This window comes from Sinocyclocheilus grahami, unplaced genomic scaffold (assembly GCF_001515645.1).
Source record: "Sinocyclocheilus grahami isolate Dianchi unplaced genomic scaffold, SAMN03320097.WGS_v1.1 scaffold279.1, whole genome shotgun sequence".
Classification (NCBI taxonomy): domain Eukaryota; kingdom Metazoa; phylum Chordata; class Actinopteri; order Cypriniformes; family Cyprinidae; genus Sinocyclocheilus; species Sinocyclocheilus grahami.
Window position 1 is genome coordinate 1,676,027 of NW_015505458.1, and position 27,918 is coordinate 1,703,944.

General features: G+C 38.5%; 5 protein-coding genes across 16 annotated transcripts in view; 4 read left to right on the plus strand and 1 right to left on the minus strand.

Annotated features, from left to right (window-relative positions):
• The window catches only part of tenm2a (teneurin transmembrane protein 2a), a 309,718-nt gene extending 307,495 nt beyond the window's left edge, over positions 1-2,223 (plus strand). For all 7 annotated transcript variants that reach the window (XM_016291960.1, XM_016291962.1, XM_016291965.1 and 4 more), the window contains one exon: positions 585-2,223. In XM_016291960.1, coding sequence (XP_016147446.1) covers positions 585-2,216 — 1,632 coding nt within the window. In that variant the 3' untranslated portion in view covers positions 2,217-2,223. The remainder of the gene's footprint in view (positions 1-584) is intronic.
• Positions 2,224-2,812: 589 nt separating this feature from the next.
• Positions 2,813-4,489, plus strand: LOC107600173 (teneurin-2-like; the record flags this gene model as incomplete). The annotated part of the gene is made up of 1 exon (XM_016291998.1): positions 2,813-4,489. A coding segment is annotated over one exon (612 nt), but the record flags the coding sequence as incomplete, so codon positions are not given.
• A 1,547-nt stretch (positions 4,490-6,036) lies between these two features.
• On the plus strand, positions 6,037-8,623 carry LOC107600158 (thiosulfate sulfurtransferase/rhodanese-like domain-containing protein 1). Of its 2 annotated transcripts, none has more exons than XM_016291975.1 (4): positions 6,037-6,163; positions 7,829-7,951; positions 8,206-8,368; positions 8,449-8,623. In XM_016291975.1, exons 1-4 carry the CDS (start codon positions 6,151-6,153, stop codon positions 8,501-8,503), a joined length of 354 nt encoding a protein of 117 aa, XP_016147461.1. In that variant the 5' UTR covers positions 6,037-6,150; the 3' UTR covers positions 8,504-8,623. The 2 variants fall into 2 exon arrangements, with proteins under 2 accessions (XP_016147461.1, XP_016147462.1); XM_016291976.1 differs by lacking the exon at positions 6,037-6,163 and adding an exon at positions 6,504-6,528.
• An 88-nt stretch (positions 8,624-8,711) lies between these two features.
• On the plus strand, positions 8,712-15,538 carry cfap96 (cilia and flagella associated protein 96). Of its 3 annotated transcripts, none has more exons than XM_016291971.1 (10): positions 8,712-8,850; positions 9,055-9,157; positions 9,229-9,354; positions 10,180-10,279; positions 12,246-12,465; positions 13,470-13,607; positions 14,100-14,175; positions 14,330-14,509; positions 14,611-14,783; positions 14,941-15,538. In XM_016291971.1, exons 1-10 carry the CDS (start codon positions 8,816-8,818, stop codon positions 14,990-14,992), a joined length of 1,203 nt encoding a protein of 400 aa, XP_016147457.1. In that variant the 5' UTR covers positions 8,712-8,815; the 3' UTR covers positions 14,993-15,538. The 3 variants fall into 3 exon arrangements, with proteins under 3 accessions (XP_016147457.1, XP_016147459.1, XP_016147458.1); XM_016291973.1 differs by having other exon boundaries at positions 8,712-8,808; XM_016291972.1 differs by lacking the exon at positions 8,712-8,850 and adding an exon at positions 8,929-8,986.
• pdlim3b (PDZ and LIM domain 3b) lies at positions 15,531-26,692 on the minus strand. 3 transcript variants are annotated; one of them, XM_016291969.1, is made up of 8 exons: positions 26,393-26,692; positions 20,869-21,020; positions 20,376-20,460; positions 18,372-18,439; positions 17,934-18,116; positions 16,939-17,066; positions 16,544-16,655; positions 15,531-16,394 (listed from the first exon to the last, which is right to left on the minus strand). In XM_016291969.1, the coding sequence occupies exons 1-8, from the start codon at positions 26,666-26,668 to the stop codon at positions 16,205-16,207; spliced, it is 1,194 nt and encodes a 397-aa protein (XP_016147455.1). In that variant the 5' UTR covers positions 26,669-26,692; the 3' UTR covers positions 15,531-16,204. The 3 variants fall into 3 exon arrangements, with proteins under 3 accessions (XP_016147455.1, XP_016147454.1, XP_016147456.1); XM_016291968.1 differs by lacking the exon at positions 18,372-18,439 and adding an exon at positions 18,807-18,994; XM_016291970.1 differs by lacking the exons at positions 17,934-18,116; positions 18,372-18,439 and adding an exon at positions 18,807-18,994 and having other exon boundaries at positions 26,393-26,691.
• Positions 26,693-27,918: the final 1,226 nt, after the last annotated feature.

Below are 27,918 nucleotides of genomic sequence, written 5' to 3' on the forward strand. Positions count from 1 at the left end.
AAACAAAATGTTGTTTAATTATAGTCCAGGTTTTTATTGTTAACTAAAACTTAAAAATTATTTATGCTCATTGAACTAAAGGCAAAATAAAATATAAATATTAGATTATAAACTTAAAAAGCTAAATGTAGAAATATAGAATATATATATTTTTAAAGTATTTAAAAAATATATATAATAAAAATGACATGCACAACAACAATATTACAACGTGTATATATATATATACACTAATCTACACCAAAAAATACACAGTATATTACAAAATACCTTCTGTAAATCAATTTGTAAATAAATTATTCCAACATTTAGTGCAGAAACTCTGATGCATGATTTCATTTTGAATTATGACAGCTTGTTAAAAGATGTTGTTGCGAATTAGGGTTGCAAAAAGGTGGAAAATTTCCAGTAAATTGCGGAAACATTCCAGAAATTTTGGAAACTTTCCAGGATATTTTTTGGAATATTCCTGGGATTTTTGGAAGGTTTCCGGAAATTTACCAGAAATGTTCCACCTCTTTGCAACCCTATTGCTAATTAATATCAATGTGATAATGATGTTGTGAAAATATTTCTCTCCACAGTCCATGGTGCTGCTCCTACAGAGTCAGAGACAATACATCTTTGAATTCGACGCGTCTAACCGCATCACGGCTGTCACCATGCCCAGCGTTGCCCGTCACACCATGTTCACTCACGTCTCCATCGGCTACATCCGCAACACCTACAACCCGCCAGAGAGCAACGCGTCCATCATCTACGACTTCAGCGAGGACGGACGCCCCCAGGCCACCTACTTCCTAGGTACTGGCCGTCGTGTGCTCTACAAATACGGCAAGCTGGCCAAGCTCTCCGAAATCCTGCATGACAGCACAGCCATCACCTTTGGCTACGACGAGACAGCCGGCGTGCTAAAAATGGTCAACTTGCAAAGCGGTGGCTTTTCATGCACGATTCGCTATCGTAAAATGGGTCCCCTGATTGACAAGCAGATCTATCGCTTCTCGGAGGAAGGTATGGTGAACGCGCGCTTCGACTACACCTACCACGACAATAGTTTCAGAATCGCAAGCATGAAGCCAGTAATCAGCGAGACACCACTTCCTGTGGATCTATACCGCTACGACGAGATCTCCGGAAAAGTGGAGCACTTTGGAAAGTTTGGCGTCATCTACTACGACATCAATCAGATAATCACCACTGCCGTCATGACCCTCAGCAAGCATTTCGACGCTCACGGCCGAATCAAAGAGGTTCAGTATGAGATCTTCCGCTCTCTTATGTACTGGATGACGGTGCAGTACGACAACATGGGCAGAGTAATCAAGCGAGAGCTAAAGATCGGCCCCTATGCCAACACCACGCAGTACCGCTACGAGTACGACAATGACGGACAACTCAGTGGCGTCAAGGTGAACGATTGGTCCACTTGGCGCTACAGCTACGACTTAAATGGCAACCTACACCTGCTCAACCCGGGTAACAGCGCCAGGCTCATGCCGCTCCGCTATGACCTACGAGACCGCATCACGCGACTGGGTGATGTCCAGTACCGTCTGGACGAGGACGGTTACCTCAGCCAGAGGGGCAGCGATGTGTTTGACTACAACTCTAAAGGCCAGCTGGTGCGCGCCTATAGCCGTGCAGCTGGAGCATGGAGCGTCCAGTACCGTTACGATGGACTCGGACGCAGGGTGTCTACTAAGAACAGTCTGGGTCAGCACCTCCAGTTCTTTTATGCTGACCTGAACAACCCGACTCGGGTCACGCATGTGTTCAACCACTCCAGCTCAGAAATCAGCTCTTTGTACTATGACCTGCAGGGCCATCTGTTTGCCATGGAGGTGAGCAGTGGGGAGGAGTACTACATTGCCTCTGACAACACCGGTACGCCACTTGCTGTCTTCAGCAGCAACGGGCAGATGATCAAACAGGTGCAATACACCGCTTATGGGGAGGTGTACCACGACTCCAACCCTGAGTTCCAGCTCGTCATCGGCTTCCACGGTGGGCTTTACGACTCGCTAACCAAGCTGGTGCATTTCACACAGAGAGACTATGATGTTTTAGCGGCCAGATGGACATCGCCTGATTACACCATGTGGCAGAAGATCGGAAAAGATCTGGCACCCTTTAACCTGTACATGTTCAAGAATAACAACCCTCTCAGTGACATGCTGGATGTCAAGAATTATGTCACAGGTGAGAACTTATAATTGGGTGCTGTTGCAGTTTAGCCAATTAGTGCATTAGGTCAATTTTACATGTTAATTAAATGCTAGTATTGGTTTATAAAATAATGTGATAAAAATATATATATATATTTTTTGCTAATGTTCAGTCATATTGAAATCAATGATATTCAGAAACTGTATAAGGTAGAGATGGTTCACTCTTACATATATGAATAGGAGAAATATTATATATGAAATTTATAAAATTTTATGTATATACACTACCATTCAGCAGTATGGGGTCAGTAAGTTTTTTTTTTTTCTTTTTAGGAAATTATTACTTTTATTCGGCAAAGACACATTAAATTGATCAAAAGGGACATTAAGGACATTTATGAAGTTAGATTAAAGAATCCTATTTTAAATATCATATATATATATATAAACCTTATTTTTATTAGAGAATCCTGAAATAAAAAGATATATAAAATATATATTTACTTATAAGTAAATATATATATATTAAGTTATATCACAACCATCTTCAACTAATTGTAATATTTCACAATATTATTGTTTTTATTAAATTTTTTTCAGCTTTGGTGCGCATAAGAGATTTTCTTTCAAAAACATAAACATTCTCCATCATCGGACGAGGGGTGATGCTGGCGGTGAAAGAAGGCCGTGTGGTCACAGGAGTCTCCAGCATGGCCAGCGATGACAGCAGGAAGGTGGCTCTGGTGCTCAATAATGCCATCTACTTAGACGGGACGCACTACACGCAGGATGGCCGTGACTGTCATTTCTTCGTGAAGATCGGCTCAGCTGACAGTGACCTTCTAGCTTTGGGACTCACCAATGGACGCAAGGCGCTGGAAAGTGGGATCAATGTGACGGTAAGCGGTCGCTCGCGAAGAGGGGTCACCGTTGAGTTCCGGGTTCCGGCGCTTTCTCTGAGCGTGCGCTATGGGTTGGCGTCGGACGTCCTGGATGAGGAGAGAGCTCGTCTGTTGGAGTTGGCTCGGCAGCGGGCGCTATCGGGAGCCTGGCTGCGAGAGCAGCAGCGGGCGCGGGATAATAAGGAGGGAAGCCGCTTGTGGACTGAAGGAGAGAGACAGCAGCTCCTTTCAACAGGGAAAGTGCAAGGGTACGACGGGTACTACATTTTACCCGTGGAACAGTATCCTGAACTAGCGGACAGCAGTTTCAACATCCAGTTCCTGAGACAGAATGAGATGGGGAAGAGGTAACAGTCCAAATCATTTGTTATCCCGTTTCTTTATATTTGGCTTTCTCTCCGCTTATACCTTTACCGTTTTCAGTTCTTTTCTCGATCTTTTTCTCTCTCTTGCTCCGTCTTTCTCTTTTTTTCCTCGCTTTTTTTTCCGTTATCTCTTGAACCCACGGAGAATAATTGAACTATTGGGCAAACTCACCGAACGCTGCAGGGACTTTTAAAAGAAGAACATTCAAAAACTTTGTTAATACTGCCTCTGGCAAAAAAAAAAAAGGAACAATTTGAAAGACTTCGTCTTTGTTTTTCAACAGTGGACGTCAAAAAGCACTGAGAAACTGAAAAACAAAACAGAGCTACTGTTGCTGAAATACGAAAAATCCCCTTTTTAAAAAAGAATAGATATTTTGACCCATATTTTTTGGGTTACCGAGAGGATGTTGGTGCCAGATGGTACGCTTGTGATCGTGTGATCTGGATCGGAGAGGTGCTGCGAGTCTCACGCGCCGCTGGAGAGGCCCAGTCTCGACGTCAGAACTGAGGAGTAACATCCGTCATGAGAAATGTCAGTCTCAGGCCTCACATTCTTCACAGCTAAACTGTCAATTGCCTCTGCAGCAAGTCCCATCATCTACAGACTGTTTCTTCAAGACAAATCCAGCGGAGTAAAAGTGATGAGAACATCCAAGTCTGGCATAGTTTGTTTCATCACTGATAGAAAAGTACAGTACTTGCATATCTGTATCTGATAACAGTGAAGTTCTGAGTGTGCTTTAGATGCGATAGTTTTGTACGTCCCAGTCGCATTAGAGTAACGAGACCTTCACCAGGGCACTTCTGTATAGAGATATCAGAAAAAGAAAAAAAAAAACACTCACAGACTCCAGATTGAAAGGTTACTAGTGTCAGAAACTATTTATTTTTTCTTAGTTTGTTTTAATTTTTATCATTCATAGTACTCTATGACAATCATAAAGGAGTCGCCGCTTTTAGCTACAAAGATGATGGTCGAGTTTATTTTCCTTTGTACGATATGTAATAATTTTACATTTTTGTATTAATTTACTTTTTTTTTTTTCCTTCGAAGCAAATTCTAGTCATACACAGAAATAATTTATGTAAAGTGTTTTAAAATGGTTTATACTTTAAATAAAGTTTAAAACTGTGAAATTTGTTTTTCAAAATATATCTGTATGTACAGTGTATAGATTTACCTTTATGCAGCACAGTAGAATATTGTTCATAATATCAACTTTTATATTTCTAACAGAAGGTGGCTTGTTATGTGCAAATCAACAGCTGGTATTAAAACACTAGAATTTTGTGACACTCAGATATCACAGATGGATAATATCGATACCCCGTTTGATGTTCTGTTTGTTTAGTTTTGTTTTAATGCAGAAAAGTTGCTGTACTAGAACCCAAACCATAGAAATGGATTCTTTCCACTGTGAAGAGACTCATTATGGATGTCATGATGTACCAAATCAGTATTGAGGGATGATTCTTACTCGAGTGAGACTCTTCTGAGACCTTACCAATAAATAGTTTAATTCATGTGAGTTCGGCTAGTCTCATGTATTTGTAAATGTCTTCACATCTGTATTGCTGTTGTATATTATGTCATTTCTCCACATCACATGAGGTAGAGAGTGATGGTAACATTAACTAAATGTCCCATGGTAATGTAGCAAAACTATGGCTTTTTGGATATGAACAATGGTAATACTATGTTTTACTTTATTGAACATATCCAATTGTAATATATGGAAGCACCACGGAATAAACAAGTAATCGGGACTTTTTTCCACTTGGAATTCTGAATTCTCACAATTCAGATTCGTAATTCTGACTTAGTTTTCTCTGAATTACGAGTCTGAATTGTGAGATAGAAAAGTCAAAAGAGTTTATTTCTCGGACTTTCTTCTTTCTTTCCGTCTCTGACTTTCTTTATTGAAGTTTTGAGTTTACATCCGCATTTCTTTTACATGCCTCAATTCTGACATTTTTATTTAAAAAATTACATAAACAAGGTAATAGCAACATTTCATCTCACATTTCAGACTTTTTTCTTGCAAGTGCGAGTTTATATACTGTATCATAATTCTTACATTATATCTTCCACTTCTGAGTTTATATCTCACAATTCTGACTTTTCTCTCTCTCATATAATCTTAGAGTTGAAGGGGGGGAAAAAAATCAAAATTGTGAGATAAAAAAAAAAAGTCTCAATCTTCTCTAAGTACCTTATTGGAGTACTATGTAAAGTGGTATTTGCCATATGATTCTATCAATATACCATTGCACTCCCATACAATGTTTGTAGGAGATTCCATCGGACTTTATTATGGTTTGCAGCAGTAACAATAATCTGATAGCCCGTAAAAGGTGTTTTGGTGAAATATGGTAAATTACACAATCAAGATTTTTAAGTGGGGATTATAAGCACTAGTTAATAATAATAATAATAACAGTTACTAGCACACTTTCTGTTGCTCATAATAATAACAACAACACATTTTTTATATTATTATTCAACTTGCAATGTAAGCAGTCTTTTATTTTGAAGCTACGGGTCTTTTATTATGAAGTTAACTCAAGGAGGGGCGCTTTTAAGGCGGTGCCTTTTACAAGACCACGCCCATGCTTACAGTACAGCCAATATGAGATGGCTATTAAAAACTTGAATAACAAGGAAGTACAGGTGTGACCATCACCACCCGGTGAACTGTCATAACTAACATGGCAAGCAGCGGTAAGTTTGTGCTCGTCTAAAAATAAGAAACATACTTTAAGAGAGTTAAATAAAGCGACGTGTGAAACTGCAGATTTGTTCACTGTTTCTGTGGCTTTGAGCAGCTGTTGTTTTCGTTGTCTGTTGTAGTCAGGGTGACAGTGCCCAGGTGCATCTGTGATTAACACTTCCATTATCTCTACATTTGATTACTTACAGTATAACAAGCTGAACGTTTTGTGCACTTGCTAGTATCCTGCGGTGCCCGTTCTCTCAATTCCATTTTATGCATTTTCTAATCATGCATGTCTGCTGTCCTGATCATTATTTTCATGACTTGTTCGCTTTAAAGAGCTAATAACCTTGTGACGTAAGGATGACTTGCAGTAAGTGAAATGCTTTATGTGTATGGAATGCAACACTTTCTTTGTTTTTGTTATGATTGAATCATTATTTGCATATAAACAGATATCGGACATCCATACATCAATAAATGTAAATCATAAAACAGAACTAGTAACCAAACAATTTACAAATAAATTAAATCTCGAGTAAACGGTATAATTTGGGTAAAATTATCTTTTTTAATAATCAAATATTTAGCATGTAAGGTATAATATAGTATATTTATTTATTTATGCATTTAGCAGACGCTTTTATCCAAAGTGACTTACAGTGCATTCAGGCTATACATTTTTTACACACACACACACACACACACACACACACACACACAGTGTTGGGGAAAGTTACTTTTAAAAGTAATGCATTACAAGATTGCATTACTCCCTAAAAGTAACTAATGTTACGTTAATTTGTGTTACTTTTTTTCATTTGGGCTGGGCTTGCTAATTTGTTTTTAATATAAAAAATTATATTTTTGGCTAATGTAAAGGCCCTTTCACACCAAAAGTGAAACGAATACGCCTCAGCCATTCTGGATTGCATGAAGCATAGAATGCAGGTGAAGTTAAACACTCTTCAGCAATGAAACATAAAGAAAGAAAAACAAATGTCATGTTTATTTTAAGTCATTTTTGCTTATTAATATGGCTGAATTGGATCATCGAAGGTCGGCACTCGGCAGCAAAGATATTGATTAATAAAATGTGATTAAATGCATAAAATATATTTGTGTTATTTAATACATTTAATTATTGCAGGTTTGCATTGCACTGTTTTCATTCATTTTGAGGAATACTGAATCTGTTTTTGTGCAAGTGAGATGAGTAAATGCATGTTCACATTTAGTCTAGAACTACAGTAACATCTTGTTCACACAGCGCCTCTGCACTTACTCCCGATTTCTCTCAACATGGGGACAGGAGAGCTGTCAGTCAATGAATGGGAAAACAAAGTAACTGGAGTTACTTATTTGAAAAAGTAACTCCGATATTTTATTGTAAATTAAAAAGTAATGCGTTACTTTACTAGTTACTTAAAAAAGTAATCTGATTACGTAACTCGCATTACTTGTAATGTGTTACCCCCAACACTGTGTGTGTGTGTGTGTGTGTGTGTGTGTGTGTGTGTGTGTATATATATATATATATATATATAAACAAACAAACTTGAGTTTTGTTATAGTATTACGTTTGTTGATTACTGAGCTCAGTCAACAGTGTTTATTTCGTGACAGGAATGTAGGCATAGCTGCTTGATTGTACACATTCCTCTTTGCAATAGATAAGGAGATTTCCTACAGTGATCTCAAAGCTCTCTTGGCGAAGGGTTCAGGGCTTGTTGTGGATGTCCGCAGTAAAGATGAGGTAGATAGAGGGCGTATTCCTGGCTCCATCCATATCCCAGGTAAGAGAGATGGACACCTGATTGCATGCATTGCATCATGTTACACAAGAAGCACATTTGTAGGGGACCTAAAATGAAAAACAAAAGCACGCACATCACTGGAAAAACTCTCAAACAGGGTGCTTGACAAAAATATTGATAATGAAACAGGTAGACATATTGTTTGGGGCTAGATGTGCAAAAAAAAAAATTCTCTGTTTACATTTGTATTGGCCATGTGTACTAAAAAAAGAGAGCTTGCTTCTTTTTTTTAGTGGAAAATGTTGAAAGTGACATATCCTTGGACGCATCTGAATTCCATTCGAAGTTTGGCGTAGTTAAGCCGTCTCTGGACAGCTCTGAACTGGTTTTCCACTGTCAGATGGGAAAACGCGGAGATGTTGCCACAGAGAAAGCCAGAGGCCTGGGCTTCAAGAAGTAAGAGACTTGGCATCATGAATGCTTAAACAATCACAGTTTTGCTAAAGCTGTAACAATAAGTCCTTCTCTCTCTTCAGGGCCCGTAATTATGCTGGGGGCTACAAGGAATGGTCAGACAAAGGAGGCAAGTGACGATCCTCAGAGCTCCTGAAACTCTGAAGATTCCAGCTTAAATCAGGGACCGTTTTTCACTTATGCAACTTAATGCTAATCATAATATTTGTGCATGTATTTGAATAAAGTCTGATGGTTAAACACATGCCCTTGTCTCTTTAAATGTATGAAAACTGGTAAGTTTCGGTCCGTACTGGTTCAGATCCAATAGCCGATGATTCAGTTACATTGTTTCCGATGCGTTTCCTCGTTTAGTTGCACGTGCGCATCAGCTTTCACCCTAATGCAGCAACAACACTTCCAAGCGAAATGTTGATATGGTGGTAATTAATGGACACTTACATTGATCTCTGTCAGTCATTCGGGTAATATACTGCTGATGTCTTTATTAAATAAATAGATGCAGTGTTAGATCAGTGTTTGAATCACATAACAATCGTGTTTGAAGTCGACTTTTTGTGCATTCAACGTCTTGCTTGTGTGTATGTCTGATTTAGATATGTATTATATACCCTAACGTTAAAATAGTTTCGTAGTCATGATGACTAACATTAGGTCTTCATGTCTAGTGTGCCCCTCTGGGTGGGGCCGTTGCTCCACGCGGCCTCCAGGCTGAAGAAGACAGACCGGATCAAACGAAGAAAAGTGTATCGTTTAATCCAGCGTCAGTTAGTAAGCATCATTTTGTATTGCATTCTAATTTTGTACTTTACTTCGGGTGATCTTAACGCAAATGTTGACAGCTGAACAGGATCGGCTGCAGCACACGTGACAAATGCACATATGTGTACCCAGCTGAGCTCAAAGAGGTGGTCCGAGCAGCCTTTCCCAACGACATCTGTGACTATGAAGACCCCTGTCACGAAAATGTGAGATATAGGCTACACCTTAAGTTCGCGTTGGTTCTTAAAACATTTACAGTTAAAAGTGTCATTACAACTGCTTCGCTTTTGTTGCAGGTTGTTGCCATCACTATGGATGACTTGAAAAGGATGTCGTTTTCTTGATTGAGATCAACTGCAGTTGCAGTCTATTTGAAATGGTTTTGTACATTTCACAGTATACGGTGTTTATATGTTCATAGAAATGCAAAGTGTGGTCATTTAAAGTACATATATTCATATAAAGTAGTTCGGTGTCCATAAATAGGATTTTGTAACATTTTTCAGCGAGTTTTTTCCTAAACATGTGTTCGCTACTGTTGCGCGTGGAGTTTTCATTTCACTGCAATACCCAGAATTCCTCCTGGTTTGCGTCACAGGTTTTGATGTGCAGGTAGAAAAAATACATACGCTATTATTTATCCAAAACGTTATGTTTTTAGTGTAATTTGTCAAATGTTTGTGTTGTTAAATGCGTTACCCTCATGAACGACTCTGACAGTCCGGCTTACTGAGTACCTGACCTGCTGGACTCCATGACAACCTACACAACCTACACGAACACCACAGCACTGGAGTTATTATTTCCATTAGGCTACTGACTGTTTAACACAGGGCATTACATAATTCGAGGTATGTATATGGACCTGTATTTATTAGTGCAAGAATGCATAGGCTAGCCTATTGTATATAGAGTTGCTTAAAGGAACTATCGCTTGATGATCTGCATAAGTCCATTCATATTTCCACATTCACATCTCTCTGTCTTATGGCTTTCCCCCCCCAAAAAAATTGCTGTATATAAAACTTTAGAAAATGCCTCCAGAAGGGAAATCTGACATGGAGCGGATTGGCATCTTTAAAGAGTTGGGATACATCTCAATAGGGGACAAATATACACCGTTCATTTACCGTAAGTGTAACCAACATTAAAGTTTAATAGTATGAGCTACAGTAGCTGGTGCAGTGCTGAGTTTGTTGCATAGAGTGCGAAAACAAATTGTACCACGGTAACGTCAAAATACAATGTTCATTATAGAAAAATCACAAACACTATTTATTTACAATAGTGCAGCTTTCACAGTCTTTAACGTGGTTGTTGTTGTTTTTTTACTAATGGATTTGGCGTCCAAAAGTAATAGTTTTAGTTGTTGTAACAGTCGCCGTTTTGGCGAACAGGTTCACTTCGCCAGTTTTTGAAGGGTTGTTGTTCACCGTGGAGGCTTGTTGTTACTTGTCATATTTTTACACCAGCGAATATTTCTGAAGTCAGTTTAAAGGCACTAAAAGTCTTGGCTTTAATAACTTGTCCTGAACGTAAATCTAATGAGAACACCGAGTTAAAACCTTCATTATGTAGCTCAGTCATTCTTGAGAAGTGGGGCAAAATTTAAAAAATAAAACCTTGTACTCAGACAAATGAAACTACATTTATGTATCTTATATGTACTAAGCTACTGAGCTATGCTTTGATATAACCTCCCAACTTTTCTCTTTTTTAACAAAATTTGCTTTTTTTTACCTTGGACTGTGCAATATAATGTCAACTTTATCTTTAACAGCATTCAAGATGTTTTTAACATTTCAAAACACATTCTCGTGTTAGCAGACAGATTACACGTTCACATGTGACCAACAATTCCACAAATATCAAATATCATAATGAAATTATCAAAATATTCAACTGACGGAGGTGACGAAAACCTGAATTTGTAGACATTTTAACTATCAAATACATTGAATCAGTCTATTACTGTATTATAAAGCTTTTATTCAAGAGTCACATTTAAGTATTTTGATATATCACTGGAACACAAAATCTTATGGTGGTGACATCTGACGGCATTGACAAATTTGGCATTTCTTTCACAAAACCAATGGAGTTCATGTAGTAGCCATTTTATTTGTTTCTGTTGATGCTAGATGCTAATGGAACCTGCTTCAGGAGAATACAATTATCTAAATATTTCAAATAATTTCCTCAGAAATTGGAAGATGGTGTTGACATATCATGGCTGTGACAAAGGAAATATTAACATTAGGATTTACAAAATGCTAAAACTAAAACTTAGCAGAGCCTGTCTGACACTGATGTACTCTGCAGAGGTGAACTGTGGCAAGGGGGGTCCTTTAGAGTGACCGCTGCCCCTGATATTCTCTGATTTTATTACATTTTATTGAATGTCTGACGGTGTTGACAAAAAGTGGGGACGCAACTTTAAAATCTTATGAAACATGCATGTGTCATTAAAAAAACGAACTTGCTTTGATAGGATATATTATTAAGTGTTGCTTTTGATAAAACAAGCTCTTTTTCATCATTAAAAAAACATTTTTATCCATTTTATTGCATATGAATGATTGAACCCTTCTCTGTGGACACACTGTTTTAGATGTAGTGAGAGGACATTAAGAAACTGGTATAATAATGAGAAAATTAAATCGAAGGTGATAATGGTGTTAAATACATTCTATTATTAATCCATCATGACATTTAAAATTTAAAATATTTTAATTTTTTAAAGCTAATAGCAGTTACCCTTGCTGGACCTGTTTTGTCCCACGTCTCAAGAATGACTGAGTTGACTCTTGTCGGAATGTGTCAGTGTGATTACTGTATATTGTTTAGCTAGTAGTTTACCTAACAGCCATTACAAACATGTAATGTTTGTAACCCGCATACATTAGGCTACTAAAACTCAGCTAGAGACAATAAGCATATGTGTAACTGGATAAACGTGTACAGTAGCCTACAACATACACATGGGTTAATGTGACAACTAGCCCCGCCCCAGCATAATATAGAAAATTAAAAAAAAAGTTAATAGTTTTGCAAAATATTTAATGTCTGTCTCATGCACTTTGTTTGTCACTAAAAGGCCCATTTAATGACTCCGCATACAAGAACAAACAGATGTTGTCAGGACCAGGTAAATCAAAGAGCGCGCTCCAGGTGGGATACTTCGACACACAGTTTAAGAGGATCTTTGAGAGAGAGGCGCTCACAGACCCTGTCAAAATAGAAAGACAGTACAGGATACAACAGACCAAAAGGAACATAGGCAAAGCCTTTCTTCCCAGTAACGGAGAGAAAAAAACGTGAGTTCCTTTTTTTTCTGTGGCACATGGCACATTTTTATTTATTTATGTATGTATATATGCATTTTCATTTAAAAAAAATTGTTTTATGTGATAATTGTGAAAATATACGACGAAAATAGTAGTAGTCGTCGTCGTAGTAGTATTGTGGTCATTGTTGTTGTGACAATGGACAAAATCTAAAAAGGGATAGTCCACCCAAAAATGAAAAACGTCTATCATTTACCCGCCTTCATTTTATTTTAAACCTGTATCACTTTCTTCTACGGAGCAAAAAGAAGACATTTTGAAGAATGTTGGTAACCAAACAATTTTGTCGACCATTGACTGGTCGACAAAATGTATGGAGAAAATATCTTTATATTCAACAAATGAAAAAAATCATACAGGTTTGAACGACATAAGGGTGAGTAAATAATCAATAACCAGAATTTTTATTTTTGGGTGAACTATCCCTTTAATTTGTAATAGCTTTATTGACTGGTGTACTGGTGCAGATTTTATCCAGAGAGAGATATTCAGTCTTTACACCAAGGAGAACAATGTTGCACCTGAGATGTATTTGGTTCAGTGATATTTCATTAGTGTGAGAGGTAGGCATTGGTTGGCATGGTCTATTAAAATCTGAAGACATAAAAACACTCCAGAAACAAGATTTTGTCGAGAAAGAAACATGCTTTGTGCTTTTTAATGATGTTTGTTGACCTGAAAACAAGATATAGTCCTTAAGTTTTCAAAGAAAAGGATTTCACCATGTTGCAATAGTTCAAAGCATCAAATGCAAGCAGTCTGGGTTTCATGTGCATCTGAGAGGAATAATAGCTTGAGTGAGCCATTAAGGTTGCTAGTCACAGAACTAGGTAGATGTCTGTATTTTTGTTGTTGATTTTTTTCTTCTTATTTTCCCTATTTATAGCAGAAAAAACTGCCATGCAGCTTACAGTTTTTCCAGTTATTCCTGAAACTGTTCTTACAGTTGCTAAATGGTTTTCCCTGATTTGTAGATGTGGAGTGGGCAGCTATTATGGGACATTTGGAGGCCCCATTCAAGCAATGAGTGCCCTACAGAATCCAAGGAAACCAAACAAATCACCTGGAAAAAACATCTACAGCAATCCGCCCAAGAAGGGAAGTGGTTACGGGTAAGCAAATGACATTTCAAAGCATCAAATGCAAGCAGTCTGGGTTTCATGTGCATCTGAGAGGAATAATAGCCAGAGGAATAATAGCTTGAGTGAGCCATTAAGGTTGCTAGTCACAGAACTAGGTAGATGTCTGTATTTTTGTTGTTGATTTTTTTTCTTCTTATTTTCCCTATTTATAGGAGAAAAAACTGCCATGCAGCTTACAGTTTTTCCAGTTATTCCTGAAACTGTTCTTACAGTTGCTAAATGGTTTTCCCTGATTTGTAGATGTGGAGTGGGCAGCTATTATGGGACATTTGGAGGCCCCATTCAAGCAATGAGTGCCCTACAGAATCCAAGGAAACCAAACAAATCACCTGGAAAAAACATCTACAGCAATCCGCCCAAGAAGGGAAGTGGTTACGGGTAAGCAAATGACATTATCCTCTAATGTGCCAGTTTCTGTGGTTTTGCTGTCAAACGTATTGATTTGTCCTTGCGCCCTAATAGCTATCCTGACGTCACCCTCTCCAAGATGGTGTCCCATTCCTCAGACCCCTATGACAGAGCCAAGGAAATGCTAAAGGTATTTTTAGGTCTACCTAAATGAGATTTTTAATCAGACTCCCGGGTCCTTGTTTTAATTAAGATAAGGCGTCCTCTGAGTACCTGACAGTATAATTCTATGCAAGCAGATGACTGTTCTCTTTCTCTAATGAGAGAGATAATTTGTTTACCAGCGTGAGATCATGGCACACAAATCCATGCTAAAAGGGGGAGCGTTTCGTTTGAACCTTCATCCAGTTGAATGCTTTGACAGCAATCCTTACAAATTTGACAAACCTCTACCACCTCCAAAGAAGACAGAGGAGAAAAAGCACATTACGGTGCCCTTCAAACCAAGTTCGCCCAGTAAAAAGGTATGTAAAGGAGATCAAACACAGTGTAAAAATGTTCATGAAATGAATATGGAAAGAGTTGCCATCTTGGAACATTTTGGTGGCGTATTTATTTTTTGCAGACTGGAGGTATGAAAGCAGGAGCGTTTGATTCCTACCCCATCTACTCTGCAGAACCCTATGGTTCCAAAAAGACCAAATCAGCAATGATGAATAAGGAAGTAAAAATATTTCATCCCTCCCCTGGTCCAAAGAGCACACCTGTCAAGAGCATCATCAGCCTCAATGTCAATAAGTAAGCTGAGCTCCAGGAACTAGCACCAAGACACTCATATCACACTCTAAAAAGTGCTTAATGCTTAGCATAATAATCACTAATATCAGTTGCTGACTAAGTTCCACAGAGTAAGACACTTCAGGCTCACAGTAATGTAAATTACTTTATTTTACAGAGCTGTGAACTCCACAAACTACAACCGAATCCCCTCTGTGATGGCGTATTAAGAACGTGTGATGTCTTCAGGTGAATAAATGAATGTCACATATTGGTCTTTAGATGAGAAAGCTACAATTTTGAATTGTATTCACATCATTCTCTTAACTGATAAAGATAAACTCAAAAAACCTCATGTTATGCTCAAGATGAACTAAAAGAGCTTATGCTCAGTACTACTACCCAAGAAAAAAATACTTGTTTCATAGCATCTAGAGATGTTTAACCACTGTGTACCATTTTGTCAGTAGTCCACTGAGACACTTTTGTCTAAAATCACAAATTATTAAACATTAAAAACACATAGTATGTATTTAACCAGCAAGGTGTTTGGCCAATTCAGTAAGCTCTTAAATTTTTACAAATAATTTCAAATGTCTCATAATTTACAATGTTGTGATATAATAAACCTTTCATCTTATGTGTTCTAAAACATGCATGGTCTTAAAGGGATAGCTGAGTAAATTATGACAGTTTTCTGATTGTGTGAACTATGCCTATAAGTTCATTTAGAAACATGAGAATTGAAAAAAAAAAATAATGCAGCACAAGTAATATAAATTATATATATATTAAAAAAAACATTAAAAATAATTTGTACTGGGAACCCGATTACCAAATACTTTGTACCTGGATGATGGCATATTTAAACCTGTATTAAAAGCAAAATTATCTTTCTTTCATATTTTAGAATAACTGAAACCTAAAGGTAGTTTATAGTTTGTTTAATTTCAGTATTTGCTCTGCACAGAAGACTAATATGTGAGAAATGGGAGAGTCAATTAACAGCTTTTCAACAAGAACTAGATTAAGGCCTTAAGAAAGAGTTTTGTTAGTATAGATCCCATTTACACCTAGCATTAACTGTGATCAGATCACAAGTTGTCAGTGCTCAAAATGCTTTGTGGGGTCTTACATGTTTTGGAATTGTATCAGTGAACCATGCAAAGGTAGTCAGAAACACATGTGAACACACTGCTTTTAAATTCAGTCCATCCTGAATGCTTCCCGAACCACAGTGAAGCAATGCCTAATGCATGTTAATACCAGGTGTAAACAGTAATGTAGTAATGATCCGATCACTAAAAACATCTTAATACCTTGTGTATATGGCTTTAAATTGGCCTTGCATTTCTTTTTATAAACTAAGAAATGAATAACAGAACATCAACAAGCAATAATCGCAATCAACACCAGTTGTCTAATTTCAACTGTCAGTCCCTCTAAGCAGTAGGATATACAGTAACTAGATCATGTCCCTCAGGTGGGGTCATTCGCATTCGAGCATGGGCTTCACAGTACATCTGTCCCTCCACAAAAAAGTAGCCCTTCTGCTTCAAGTTCAAGCCGCAGTCTGAGCACACGAAACAGGCTGGATGGCGGTACTTGTCCCGAGCTTTCACCACCGGTCCACTGTGAGCCAATTGTAGAAAAACTTTAATTTAATGAAGTTGTTAAAATGCATGAATACTATTCAGTGTAGAACAATTTTCATGAAAATTGGTACTATATTCTCAATGAAGATACCATCTGTATGGTCTCGTGCTGAATGCCGTACTCACACAATGCCAGTGCCACATTTATCACAGAGAGGCAGCTTCTGGAGTGAGGAAGTGGCAGCTTGGGGCTTTGTCACTGGGGCTTTTACACTTCTAGTCACTATGGGCCTTGTGCCTGTCAGAGGAATAAAGAGTCTCAGATTCACTTTGGCAATGTGAAATTCTCCCTCATACTGAATCCAGACTATTACGAGAACAGCGGGCTCTGACTGACATCATTAGCAGGATTGTTGAGAATAGTGAAGGCAGCTTAAATCAAATTGAGCCCGCAAAACTATTACTCCTCAAGTGCATCTGTAGTTCACCAGAATATTTGCTGACATTTAAACTTTGACATCTTTATCAGTGCAGCAAGCTGTAATTTATGTGTTGTGAAGTAACCGATAAAGGCAGCTCACCATCACTCTCCACATAGTCTTGCAGAGCCTTAAACGATCCAGACTGACGTGGTTCATGTGGCTGCTCTTGGTTGTCCTGGAGCATACGGTACACATGAGAGTCTTCAATGGACGTCAGGGGTATAGGGCTGAAAACAAATAAAGGCAGAAGCCCACAATGTTTGTCCATGAAGTAAAAAAACAACAAAAAAAACATGATTCTGTGTTATATAAAAGTTTATGACACATTATGAATATTAGATGCTGGCTATGGTATAAAATAAGTTTAAAGAATGTCCTGGATTCAATTCAGCATCAACATGCTGTCGATTACCACAGTTGGTGTTGTTTGAATTGTAAAGCTGTCTAAATCATAACTTAGCAGTGGAGCTACTGTTCTTAGTCAATTAATTTCTATTTATTTTGTGTTTTCTGTGTTTAACATGGTCATAGCATGTTTTGAAACTAGTCTCATATAAACCCATGTTTGTCTTGTGTGCATTTATGCATTGCCCCATAGACTTTCATTGTAAATAAAGTAAACAATCTTTTTTTTGGTCATGCTTATTTCAGTTTCATCGCATATTGACCAGAACCAATATTCCTTATGTAGAAGTTTCCATTACTAATATTTAATTACAGGCCTACAGTCTTGGAAAATAAAGGTTCCAAACAGGGGATTTTCACTGTGGTGCCTTAAAATAACTATTTTAGGTTCCCAGTGAGCCTTTCAGTGAACAGTTAGTAAAAGAAAAATGTTTTCTTAGTGTGAAAAACATTTTAAAAATCCAAAGAACCCTTTTTCCCATGGAAAGTTTGCATGGATGTTAAAGGTCTGGATCTGGAACCACAGATGCCATTAAAGGACCTTTATTTTTAGAGTGCACATTTGCAGTATTTTCCTTTTTTTGTAGGAACCCTGTGTCTTTAATCTATCAGGTCCTTATTCAGCTATGCTTACTGTAGTAGCACAAGCTAGTAGATTTGTAAGGTGGTGTAAACAAAGCTCTGGTTACCTGGGCGATGCCTGCCTGACTACAGTGGACATCTGAGCCTGCTGCAGTGTATTTGAGACATTGTCTGCTGAGTATAATGCAATGGGGGCGTTATACTGTGCAGAGAGAGCTGCCTTGGACCCAGCCGACGGGGTGCCAGGCATCTGAGCTACATTTCCCTTCAGCGTCTGGGATGTAGTGTCCCTGGAGTTGTGTAAGGTCAGTGTATAATAGCCAGGTGAACCAAACCAGGAAGCAATCAAATCAGTGGGGCCACACAGAAAAGGACAAACAAGACAGAAAAGAATGGAAGAAGTAGTTAGAGATGTACATAGAGCTTCAGTATATACTGTGCTGCAGCTTTATAGCTGAATGAATGCATGAATGTAAAAATGTACAAATTCTACTGTTATCAAATGACCATATTTGACTACATGTAGGGTGCTTTTGTCTAATGACCTCTTTTGGCTTGCAGATATGAAGGGCTTTGGTCTGACATTAAACTTGTGTTCGAAGTAATCAATGTCCTGTAAGACATAAGAGCGAAGATGTGAATAGACAGTTAGAGGTGAAAGGTAAAGGAGCAGAAGTCCTCCAAGATCCAACTCTGCAGGCCCAAATGTGAATATTTGTTCTGCTATAATATACTAGTATGAAAGTATTAGATAAGGGGTTGCCCTTTCTTATAGATAATCTAGATGATCTAACAGAACCCAATTAACTTCTTTCCATCATAATTCTCTATCCAAATGCTTATATTCGGGCTGCAGGAAGACTTGTGTGGACTTCTGGAGGATCCGAGTGTGTGTTAGTGGTAAGTGGGCAGCCGGCCTGCAACAAGCAGGGAGAAGTATCTTAGTCCATATGGTTGGGGTGATCCATGTTGGCACTCACCCCTCAGGCTTTTCATGCACCAGACCCCGGGTCTGTCCTTGCAGGGCGTCCTGGATGTTATCTTGAGAGTAGAGGCCTATGGGAGTGTTGTAGGTGGAGCTCACCACCTGCGTTTTGTCATCCAGACTGGCGGCAGCCACAAAGGGCTGTGCTCTTCTGTTATGACCTGTGCCAATAGGTTTATACTCCTGCATGTGTAGGACAGATGGACACACTACATACTCAAAGCCCCACACAAACACCACATTTGCATACCACATTCTGCAGATAAGTCCTTTAGATGCTGCATATGCTTGAACTCATTTACATTTTTCTAATCTGTTATATTGTTTTTCAAGCTGTCACATTTTTCTTTTCTTTTTCTTTTTTTCTTTATTACATCACTTGCTCACCAGTGGATCCTCTGCAGTGAATGTGTGCCGTCAGAATGAGAGTTCAAAAAGCTAAAAAACAACACAATAATCCACACGACTCCAGTCAATTAACATTTTTTACTTTAAACCATTGCTTCCAACTTAAATACAAGTTATTTTTTCATAATATTGGTTCCAGTGGGGGGGGGGAGACTGAATCAGGAGAGAAATATGTTTTTCTCTTATATTTCTTACAAACAAGCACTGGTGTCAAGTGGATTACTTGTGAATTATTATGTTTTTTTTAATCAGCTGTTTGAACTCTCATTCTGACGGAACCCATTCACTGCAGAGGATCCAGTGGATTTAGCAAATTTCCATTTCTAGGTGAACTTTTCCTGTACAAGGACAAATCAAACAAAAAATAGCAGCTTAGCACAGTTTATGAAGGGATACCCAAAAATGAAAATCCTCTCATCATTTATTCACCCTCGCGTGGTCCCAGATGCATTATGACTTTCCTTCTTCTGTGGCACACAAACATAATCCATCTCTGTGAGTCCATACTATATAATGCTGGCGGATGGGATGACGCTTTAAAAAGCACTCAAAATGAACACAACGGTCATCCATACGATGAATCAATATTTTAATGAAGCGATATGAAAGCTGAGAAAAATACCAATATTTTAAACTTTGTAAGATATAAACCATTCTTTCCAGCCAACTGTCATGCACAGGTTGATGAGTTCATGCATGGCACAAACATCAGCGTGTTGTGAAGCGTGACTGATTCAATGCGCTTGCATCAATATTAGTATCAATATTCTATTATTGATGTATGGCTGTATTAAAGTATATTAGAATTGATGTAAGAGTTTCACATTCGTATTTTTCTCTTACACATCTATCATTTTGTTAGAAATGGATTCATCAACTGGGGTTGTATGAAACACCGTTGTGTTCAATTTGAGCATCATCCCATCCATCTGCATTATGTGGACTCACAGAGATGGAGTATTTTTCTAAAAATAACTATTTGTGTTCCGTAAGGATGACTAAATGATGAGAGGATTTTTATTTATGGGTGGAATATCCCTTTAACATGCCTCATGCACTCTAGTGTTTCTTAAAAAAAATTAAAATTCATGCTGTGTATTATAAGCAGATAAAAATAAAGAACGGTGCATTTGTTTTTCTTTTCCATTACACTTACTTGCTTCTCTGCCTCCAAATTGATTTTGAATGGGTTCACTTTCCCCTCTTCTATAACCTGAGGTGACCACATTTTTGTTTCTGGCCTGCAACACATTTTATGCACACAGTTAGACACCATGTACTCGCCTCCTGTGAAATCATAAAAAAAAGATCAAAGAGCACTGGGGGGGTCATTACTGTGCACCAGAGCCATGACCGCTTCTAGATAGTAAAGTAACGTCAACACACTGGCATGTACAAGCCAGATGGTTTATGAGAGAGCATTAATCACAGAGGAAAGACACATTCATCATTGTCATAAATAAGGCTCTGTGGGTACTGATGGACACTTTCATAGCAAGCGGTAAAGGCAAATTCTTTTGGAATTCCAGCTTACGGTCCTCCCTCTGGCTGCAACTTTAAAAGGAGGTGAGAGAACCTGATATAAGGTTGTTGAAAGATGCTTAACGCTGTTTGTAACACTATCCTTTAATGAGAAAAGCTCATGGTACCTCTCTATCTTGAGGAAAAGCTGATTGGTGGAGTCTTTGATCTTGTTCTGAGCTTCAGCGTGAGTCATACCATCAGTGGACGCTCCCTGGATAGCCAGGATGATGTCTCCTGGACACAGGTTGACCCGAGATGCCTTGCTGCCTGGTGTCACCTGAAAACAAAAACCAGACTTGATGCTTTTTTTGTCGCATCTATTAATTTCTTCATAAATACATAAAAAATGGCATGCGTACACAATGACTTGAATACATCTCTTCTATAATGAGCATGTTTGTCATTTCGGTAATAAAAATAATTTTTTTTCTGTATATGGTAAGGGTGAAATGCAATATAAATAGCCTATCAAATGAAAAAATCTAAACTTAAAAAAATTTAAATGGCAACTAAAATGCAACTAATGCCGAGTTCACACTGCACGATTTTCAAACTCGTCGGATCGCCGTTGTTTTCACACTGCGTGACTATCTGGGGTAGCATTCAGTTGTTGCTGTGTTCACACTGCACGATGGATCGGCGACGGGGTTTCACATTGCATGACTTCACAATAGGAAGAATCGCTGAACAGTTCTGTCTGGTGCAGGGTTGCCAGGTTTTCGCTACAAAAGCCACCCAATCACTACTCAAAACTAGCCTGAAAATAGCCCAATTGCTTTCGAGGGGGTCCCCCAGTAAATAAAATTTCGGGGGGAAAATAAATTTTTTTTTTGGCGGGGTTCTCCTGGTACAATTCACGTTCCAGGGTCTAAATATCACGTTATTGGGGTTGCTTCAACCTGCTGACATAAAAAACAACCGGCGGCAATCGCAGATTTGGCAACACTGGTCCGCAAACTACATTTCATATAACTCCTCCCCGAACTTCCCGCTGCCCTGTATCTTGTTCTCTCATTGGCTGTAGGTCATCGTCGATGTGTTTTTCAGTCAGAACTCATTTCACACAGCGTGATTGTGAATCGCCGACAGCTCCAGATATTTAGCATGCCAAATATTTCACGGGCGTCGGCGACGCATCGGCGATTCCCTCAGATCGCGTCTTTGATCATTCACATTTCGCAAAACCTGTCGGCGAGTGAAAAATGGGGCTAAAATCGTGCAGTGTGAACTCGGCATAACTGAAATAAACCTAAATGAATAAAGATTCATTAAAATGAAATAGAAATGACAAAAGCGCATAACATAATTACTAAAACTAAAATAAAACTGAGAATATAAAATAAAAGCTCATTTAAAAGATTCACTACTATAAAAGTATATGATTAATACAAAAATTAAATAAAAACCCTTTTTTTAAGTCAAATACTTTTTGTACATTCACATATTTTCTTTCTTTTTTAAATTGCTGATTTTACTAAATTACTAGATTTTACTAGGTCATTGCTAAATATGCTTCAGCTTCTAACAAAGTTTTGAATGAAAAGAATCCGTTTCTTTAGGAGCCTTTATTTAAAGTCACTACAAGTTTGCAGCAAACTATAGAGCAGTTTAGACCTAAACGGAAAGTGACAGGGGTAGAAACAATCTGTTGACCCACTGTGGTTTAGAAGTGAACTAAAAATAGCGAGCTGTGGATGTGTCAGTCAAGGCCTCCAGGGGAGCACAGTCAGGCCTATTGGTGGTTGATGATCTGACTGCTCTGGCATCCACCCTGCCGGCCGGTGTTTCTCTCCCCATCAACCTCTCTTTCATTAATGGAGTCTGACATCATCCCTTATTCCTCTCATCAGTGCCAGGCTCATTTTCTTAGGTATTCTCCTCGTCCCCCTAGTCATTTATCTCATCACCTCGTCCTGTGTGCAGGCCTCGTTCTACCTGACTCAGCTGCTCTGATACTGTATATCCCAACACCGCTGACCTTCTTCTAGTTAAGTCTGCCTCTCGAGAAGGGAAGATTTATACCAGGTCAAGTCTCAACAGCTATTTAAGACCAGAGGGTTTTAAGATTTGTGTTGTTTTATTCCTAAAGCATAATTTATTGACTGATGAAGCTAGCAGCTCTGTTTCCTGTCAAATAACAGTCACGCTGTAATATCTCATCTCCTGTTGCCTTTTTCGCTTTGTGTACATGACAAAACAATTATCTTTGTCCTCCCATATCATGATATCACAAAATACATCTTATTGGTTGATCCATATTTAAGGCAACAAACAAAAACTAGGCCTTATTTACCCTGTAGACATACATTATGGGGATGTCTGCAGAAATCAAGGGTTACTGCAATGAAAGAAGCATCCAAATGTCTCAGAATGGACACAATAAAAATGAGATCGTTCCCTTGACACTGCTCAAGCAAATGAGAGATGTGTTTGGCTCAACAACAAAGATGCTCTGTTTAATAGATGGAAACAAAGCGAGCTTAGACTGAGCTGAAACCATCGAGTGACACATGAATATAACAATTCGGTTTTTGTAAGCTTTGCAGCACCTGTGCAGACAAATCCCCAAGGTGACACACAAACCCGTAAGAGAAGCATGTAAGGGCACGCTGAACATTCGACATTATGTTTGGAGCAACATCAGGCAGAATAAATTAAAGGATAGTTCACCTAAGTTAAAATTCATTCACCCTTGTGTCATTCCAAACCTGTATGGTTTCCTTTCTTCTGTGGAGGGGGAAAAATTATATTCTGTTTAATGGTTTTGTCCATACAGTGAAAGTCAATGGGGTCCAAAACAACATCAGACCTCACTGGCTTTTAATACACACTCTTAAAAATAAAGGTTCTTTATTGGCATCTGTGGTTCCATTATGAACCTTTAACATCCATGGAACCTTTAAATGCACAAAACATTCTTTATAGTGGAAAATAGGTTTACTAAAATAGTTCTTCACACTAAGAAAAAAAAATGGAACTGAAAAAAGAACCGTAAACTGAAGGGCTTTGTGGAGAACCAAAAATTGTTTTTCCATGACATTGCTGCAAAACACTTTTTCCTTTTTGTGTTCCACTCAAGAAAGAAAATCATACAGGTTTGGAACTACATGAGGGTGAGTAAATGTGAATTGTTAGGTATAGTGCACCTACACGAAAACCGACATAAGGGTGAGTAAATGATTTTTGGGTGAAGTGGCTAAAACCTGATGCTCAACCATGAACTATCCATATCATGCCTTTGAGCAAATAGCTCTAAACCAGGCTAAATCCAGAAGGACTGCCCCTGTAATAAATGTTTTGTTAAAGCTTTCTGCTCAATGACTGGATTTAGAAATATAACGGTCATTTACATTTTTAATTCAGCAGTATAATTTAGACGGTCTGTGCTGTGCTGTGCCCCATCTGTGCTGGCATGCCCGCATCAATGGAGGCTAATGTTACTGGAATAAGAAAATCAGGGCTCATAGTATGAGAAAAGAGCCACCTTGCTGGCTTCAATACATGTATGATTACAGACAGCGGTTTTACAAAGAAACCACATGCATTCTGCATTAGTCATCAGTATTTCTCGGCTTAAAGACGCAATATATTTAGTTTTCAGGATCTGGCATTGGCATACACCGAAATAAGAAACATGCTCATTCTAATCCATTTAAATTATGTTTGAGTGGGTTTTATTGTTTTTGTTTGAAATCAAATCCAATGTCACTTTACTTGGATACTGCAGGGAAGTCGTTAGCTAGGAATGTTAAATAAACCTGGTTGGTTTATTTGAAAAATGACATCATTCTGCTCAGCTGAGACGTCACGTCTAGTCCACCTGAAAGTTTCTGTTTCCCTATTGTGACCAAATCCAGTGCTGCACCAGAAAAAATATACTTTTCAGACATGTTTATTGGCAATACCATGATATTCTTTGAAGTACATTGGAGTACCATGGTATAAATCACTTTACTATAGTAGCACCACAGTTTTTTCTGTTAGGGCAATTCATTTTTCGTGAGACCCGCTGTTCTGGTTCCAATCAGGGTGTATGGGAAGTATCATTTTTACGATGACCTGTCCGTTCTCTGCTGCGTTTTTTCCACAATTTATGGCGAATGTCAGAACTGTCTTTTCACTAAGAATGTACTTGAATGTCACGATCAAAGAGCAGCTGTCGATGAGACTGAGCTACTAATCATTCCGCTACATTCCATGCATCAGAATGTGAAAAGCTGTTCAGACACAAGCCTGATGAGAAACAAGTCATTATGTAGCTGTTCTGTAAGTGCAATACATAGAATTTCCCACAGTCAAACTCCCAATAGAGTTCGTGTAGAGACACAGAAGTAGTTAGACAGCCAGTTTGTAGTGTCTTTCTGTATAAGGGAGATTCATAGTTTTAGTCAGGTGGAGCCTTAAGACCTTCTTAGCCTTCACCCAAAACACATAAACGGTGCAGTTGCGGAGCATAAATCTAGCATGCCATTTTACCTGCCTTTTATTCAGTTCAAAATAACTTGATCTATGAAATGGGGCGCTTTCACCACCTTCAGGTGATCTATAAGGAAGGATTAGACCGTTTTAGACATTTATGAACAATCTTGAGTGGATATGAGGCCTGAGATTGTGCTGAAATAATTGCTTAAATTAGAGATTGTTCAATTCATCTCACACATATCATTGAGTGCTCAGTTAACCTTTGACCTCTTCTGTTACCACAAATGTCCAGACTTCATCAGCTGTTTAAAATACTGTTGGACTAAGAGCTTTACGATTCATTCAGACAACAGGTGTAGAGATCCCCTCCGGAGCCAGGCATTAGACTAGCCTCTGTGTGTGTGTGTGTGTGTGTGTGTGTGTGTGTGTCCCTGACTTTTTGTTAACATGTTAGTTACTGGAAGAGAAAATGCATGTTCATGTAATATACACTTTTAGGTACAGCTGTAATACGTAACCTTTAATACAGTAAGATTTTTGATGTTTTGAAAGAAGTTTCTTGTGGTCACCAAGGCTATATTTGTTTGATCCAAAATACTGCTGTAATATTCTGAAATATAATTTGATACAATTTGAAACCGTTTTCTGTCATCTATTTCAGTATATCTTAAAAGGCAGTGTATTCCTGTGATGGTAAATCTGAATTTTCAGTATCATTACTCCAGACTTCAGTGTCAAATGAGGAGAAATTCCTGTATGCTGATTTGATGCTCAAAACTATTTGTTTTTATTATCAATACTGAAAGTTCAAAAGAAAGGTTTTTTAATTAAAAAAGTAGCATTTTAAATGTCTTTTACTTGATAAATAGAATGCATCCTTGCTGAATACAAGTATTGATTTCCTAAAATGCACTACTAGAGTAAATCACAATGGCATGACGATACAAACTGGGTAATTATAACTAACATAGAAAGTCTCTATTGGGAAATGATTCCCTGACAACCACAGATGTTTCTAAAAATGTCAGTTTGAACTTGTGGCTCTAAAAATATTTCTCACTGTACTCCTCAGTTACGTCTAAAGTGAGGTCCTGGGAATGTGTTTTTTTTATGATCCACCCACTGGTTTCTCATGCCCACGGCAGTGTTACCCAGCACATCGAAAGCATCATTATCTCTGAGTGGAATGTGTGAAGCAGCAGACTTTAGCCAAAGGCTTTCGCTTACCCGAGTTATGGTCAGCGGCTGGTTAAAATCTTTGCCTCCTGAAAGCCGAAATCCCCAAGGGGCTGGCCCGTCCAGAACCACGTTCTGTGGCATATCTGTCTTGTTCAGCCTCCTCTTTCTCAAAGTTTGAGAAGCTTCCTCAGTACAGTCTCCTCTTATTGGCGAGAGATCTGCAGTAAGAAAAGAATAATCAGCTCTGTCTCTCCTACCCTGGACGAATGACTCACCCAACCACGATTGGAAGCCAGTGCTTGTCTCTGAGTCCCTTTTAAGCATGCGTGTGGGGTTAGGAGAGTGAGTGAGTGAGTGAATGAAAGAAAGATGATGCCAGGATGCCACTCCTCTCGTGAGGTCACAGGGTAGAATGAGAAACTGAGGGTTCAAACTCTCCCCCCACCTCTTTCAGATCCAAACCTTGCACCCTTTATGATTAATCCTCTTTTCCCATAAGTCTTAGCGGTTTGATAGCTAAAATCATCCACCAGTGACTCTCTTCGCTGTGTCATCACCTTGTCTGCTGTCTAGACTTTTCTTTCCTTACCGCCGGCAGACACCTGTGCCTGACTGAGAGGAGTATAGGCTACTTCATCATTAAATTAAGGCTGAGTGTTGAGTCAGAGCCTTTGCTGCTGATGAGCAGATTACAAATTATTTACAGAACACAATAACAAAACGATATGTCATATTTTCATGCCAACACAGCATGTGTTGCTCTTTTAAACATCTCCTCTCGGGAATGTAAACAATTTCAATTACCCAACCTCATAAGGGAAAACTGAAAACTGCTTGGATTTCATTTCAAGTGATAATTCTCTTACTTTACCACCACCACCACCAAAAAAAAAAAAAGTTAATTTATCTAGCCTAGTGTCTTAATGTCATAGTTACATTACACATGAAGTGGCTCCAAAAACAGTTTTGGACACATAAACCATGCTTTAAAATGTATGAATGCCATTGCATTAGTTGGTTTAAAACTTCAAACCAACCTTTTCTCCGAACTAACTTAACTTTTCTGAGCCATTTTTGCAATGACTGTTGCAGTGACCTCAAGTGATATTTTTAGCGCATGTACAAAGCTCACACAGGTGTCCTAACAGACTAGCACAGGTGCAGTTCATCACATTGACTATCTAATGACATCTGACAAAACAAACGTCTGTTAGAGATGGTTCACACAAAACGCCTTCTTGCGTGCCACTGTGCTTCTTTTCAATCGTTTTTCCACATTGTCATGTAAACATAATGCACTACAACCCCGTACGATTTCGGCGTCTAGCGAATGAGCACCACATTTTTAAGATGTCGTGTCAAATGTAAACATCTCGAGATCCTGCTTCTTTTTATTGTTTTTATATTTAAACATGCGATAGACGGACATATATCTTTTTCAAGCTAATCAAGCTAAACTTCAACTTTATAAAAAAACACACACACACGTCTGGTCAGCTATCCTTGTGGGGATTCTCCATAGGCGTAATGGTTTTTCTACTCTACAGACCCTATATTCTATTGCCCTACACCAA

Bases quoted from the DNA above. Each gene is read 5' to 3' on its own strand.
- pdlim3b (XM_016291968.1), bottom strand. From the start codon at position 26,668: ATGCTTAAAAGGGACTCAGAGACAAGCACTGGCTTCCAATCGTGGTTG. The intron at 21,021-26,392 runs GTAAGCGAAAGC...TTTTGTTTTCAG, and splicing joins AGCCGCTGACCATAACTCGG to GTGACACCAGGCAGCAAGGC. The intron at 16,656-16,938 runs GTGAGCTGCCTT...TTCCTCTGACAG, and splicing joins AGACTATGTGGAGAGTGATG to GCACAAGGCCCATAGTGACT.
- LOC107600158 (XM_016291975.1), top strand. The intron at 7,952-8,205 runs GTAAGAGAGATG...TCTTTTTTTTAG, and splicing joins TGGCTCCATCCATATCCCAG to TGGAAAATGTTGAAAGTGAC. The intron at 8,369-8,448 runs GTAAGAGACTTG...CTCTCTCTTCAG, and splicing joins AGAGGCCTGGGCTTCAAGAA to GGCCCGTAATTATGCTGGGG.
- cfap96 (XM_016291971.1), top strand. From the start codon at position 8,816: ATGGACACTTACATTGATCTCTGTCAGTCATTCGG. The intron at 8,851-9,054 runs GTAATATACTGC...CTTCATGTCTAG, and splicing joins GATCTCTGTCAGTCATTCGG to TGTGCCCCTCTGGGTGGGGC. The intron at 12,466-13,469 runs GTGAGTTCCTTT...CCTGATTTGTAG, and splicing joins AGTAACGGAGAGAAAAAAAC to ATGTGGAGTGGGCAGCTATT.